The 1,384-nt window shown below is 49.6% G+C and overlaps 1 protein-coding gene across 1 annotated transcript in view; it reads left to right on the top strand.

The window, feature by feature from the left end:
• Positions 1-1,384, top strand: part of LOC118407483 (tripartite motif-containing protein 3-like) — a 4,951-nt gene that overhangs the window by 2,772 nt on the left and 795 nt on the right. Inside the window, exons 2-3 of the mRNA XM_035807969.1 lie at positions 26-481; positions 1,067-1,183. Coding sequence (XP_035663862.1) covers positions 26-481; positions 1,067-1,183 — 573 coding nt within the window. The remainder of the gene's footprint in view (positions 1-25; positions 482-1,066; positions 1,184-1,384) is intronic.

Raw genomic sequence — 1,384 nt, 5'->3', positions numbered from 1 at the left:
TCATGAAACTCTCCTGCACTGAAAGACCATTCCACCATCACCCTGGATGACTTGAAGAACCCCAGCAACAGACAGAAGTACACCCGGGCAGAGTACTGTCCCAAACACACGGACCAGCGCATGACCTTCTACTGCCAACCCTGTGCTAAGCCCGTGTGCCGAGACTGCACCATCACTGAGCACCGACCAGGGCCGAATCATGACCCACAGGAGGTCAGTAAGGTCGCACAAGAGGTCAAGGGTGAACTACAGACATTAGTGGCGACAGCACAGGATAGGAACAACACATTGAAGAAATCTGAGGGCAGCGTTACCAAAAAACTAAGCAGTATTACAACTAACTGTGAGCAGCAGAAAAAGAACATACAGAAACATTTTGCCCAGCTGAGAGCAAAACTGGACGAGGAGGAAAAGGAACTCACAAAGAAACTTGAGGAGATGGAGAAGAGTCAAAAGGAGCCTCTGCTGAAAGAACTGAAAGGTTTGGAAGGGTCTAAGAAAGCTACAGAAGATGGACTTAAGTTCTGCAAGGACACTCTAGCTAGAGATAATGATGTTGAGATTCTCACACTTAGGCAGCAGCTAAAAGACAGACTAAATAGTATAGGAGAAAGAGAGAAATTCTCACACAAACCACTTCAGGTATCATTTGAACCAAACCCAGTGATGTTAACCATTACTCCAGGAACTCTGTCATTTTATAAAGCAAGTATTGTCTTCACACAGCTCCCTGTAGAAAGCCTGCCAACCTCTGTCATTTTCACATCATGGGAGGGTCAAGTTCAGGGAACTCCTCAGGTCACAGTCACCTCCCCTGGGGGACAGTGTGTTAGATTACACACAATAGAAATGAGTGAGGGGGTGTTTGAGGCAGTCTGGAGGCCACAAGCGTCAGGGAAGCATGTGGTCAGGGCGACAGTGACAGGGGAAAGGGGTGCAGGGAGAGGGGGTGCAGGTGGTGGAGCTACAGGGGGTGGGGATGAGGCTTCAGGGCTAGGGGCTACAGGGGGAGGGGGTGGGGCTACAGGATCAGGAGGAGTTAACCTGTGTCCACCTCTCACTGTAGATGTGGGCAGTAACAACCCTGTACTGAGGTTTGGGCAGGAGGGCAGCCAGCAGGGGCAGTTTGACAGGCCTATAGATGTAGCAGTCAGGGGGGACAGGCTGTATGTGGCTGATACTGGTAACCAACGTGTTCAGATATTTGATCTGAGTGGGAACTTTTGTTCCTCATTCTCAACAGTTGCATACACTGTATCAGTTGCAGTTCAGACTGATGGCACCATAGTGGTGAACTCTGGGCAGGAAGTGAAGAAATTTTCCCCATCAGGAGAACTGACAAACAGATTTCCTCTGGGTGAATATTGCACAAGCCCCCGTGGCC

This window comes from Branchiostoma floridae, unplaced genomic scaffold (assembly GCF_000003815.2).
Source record: "Branchiostoma floridae strain S238N-H82 unplaced genomic scaffold, Bfl_VNyyK Sc7u5tJ_1354, whole genome shotgun sequence".
Classification (NCBI taxonomy): domain Eukaryota; kingdom Metazoa; phylum Chordata; class Leptocardii; order Amphioxiformes; family Branchiostomatidae; genus Branchiostoma; species Branchiostoma floridae.
This window is presented reverse-complemented; position numbering and strand designations above follow the sequence as displayed.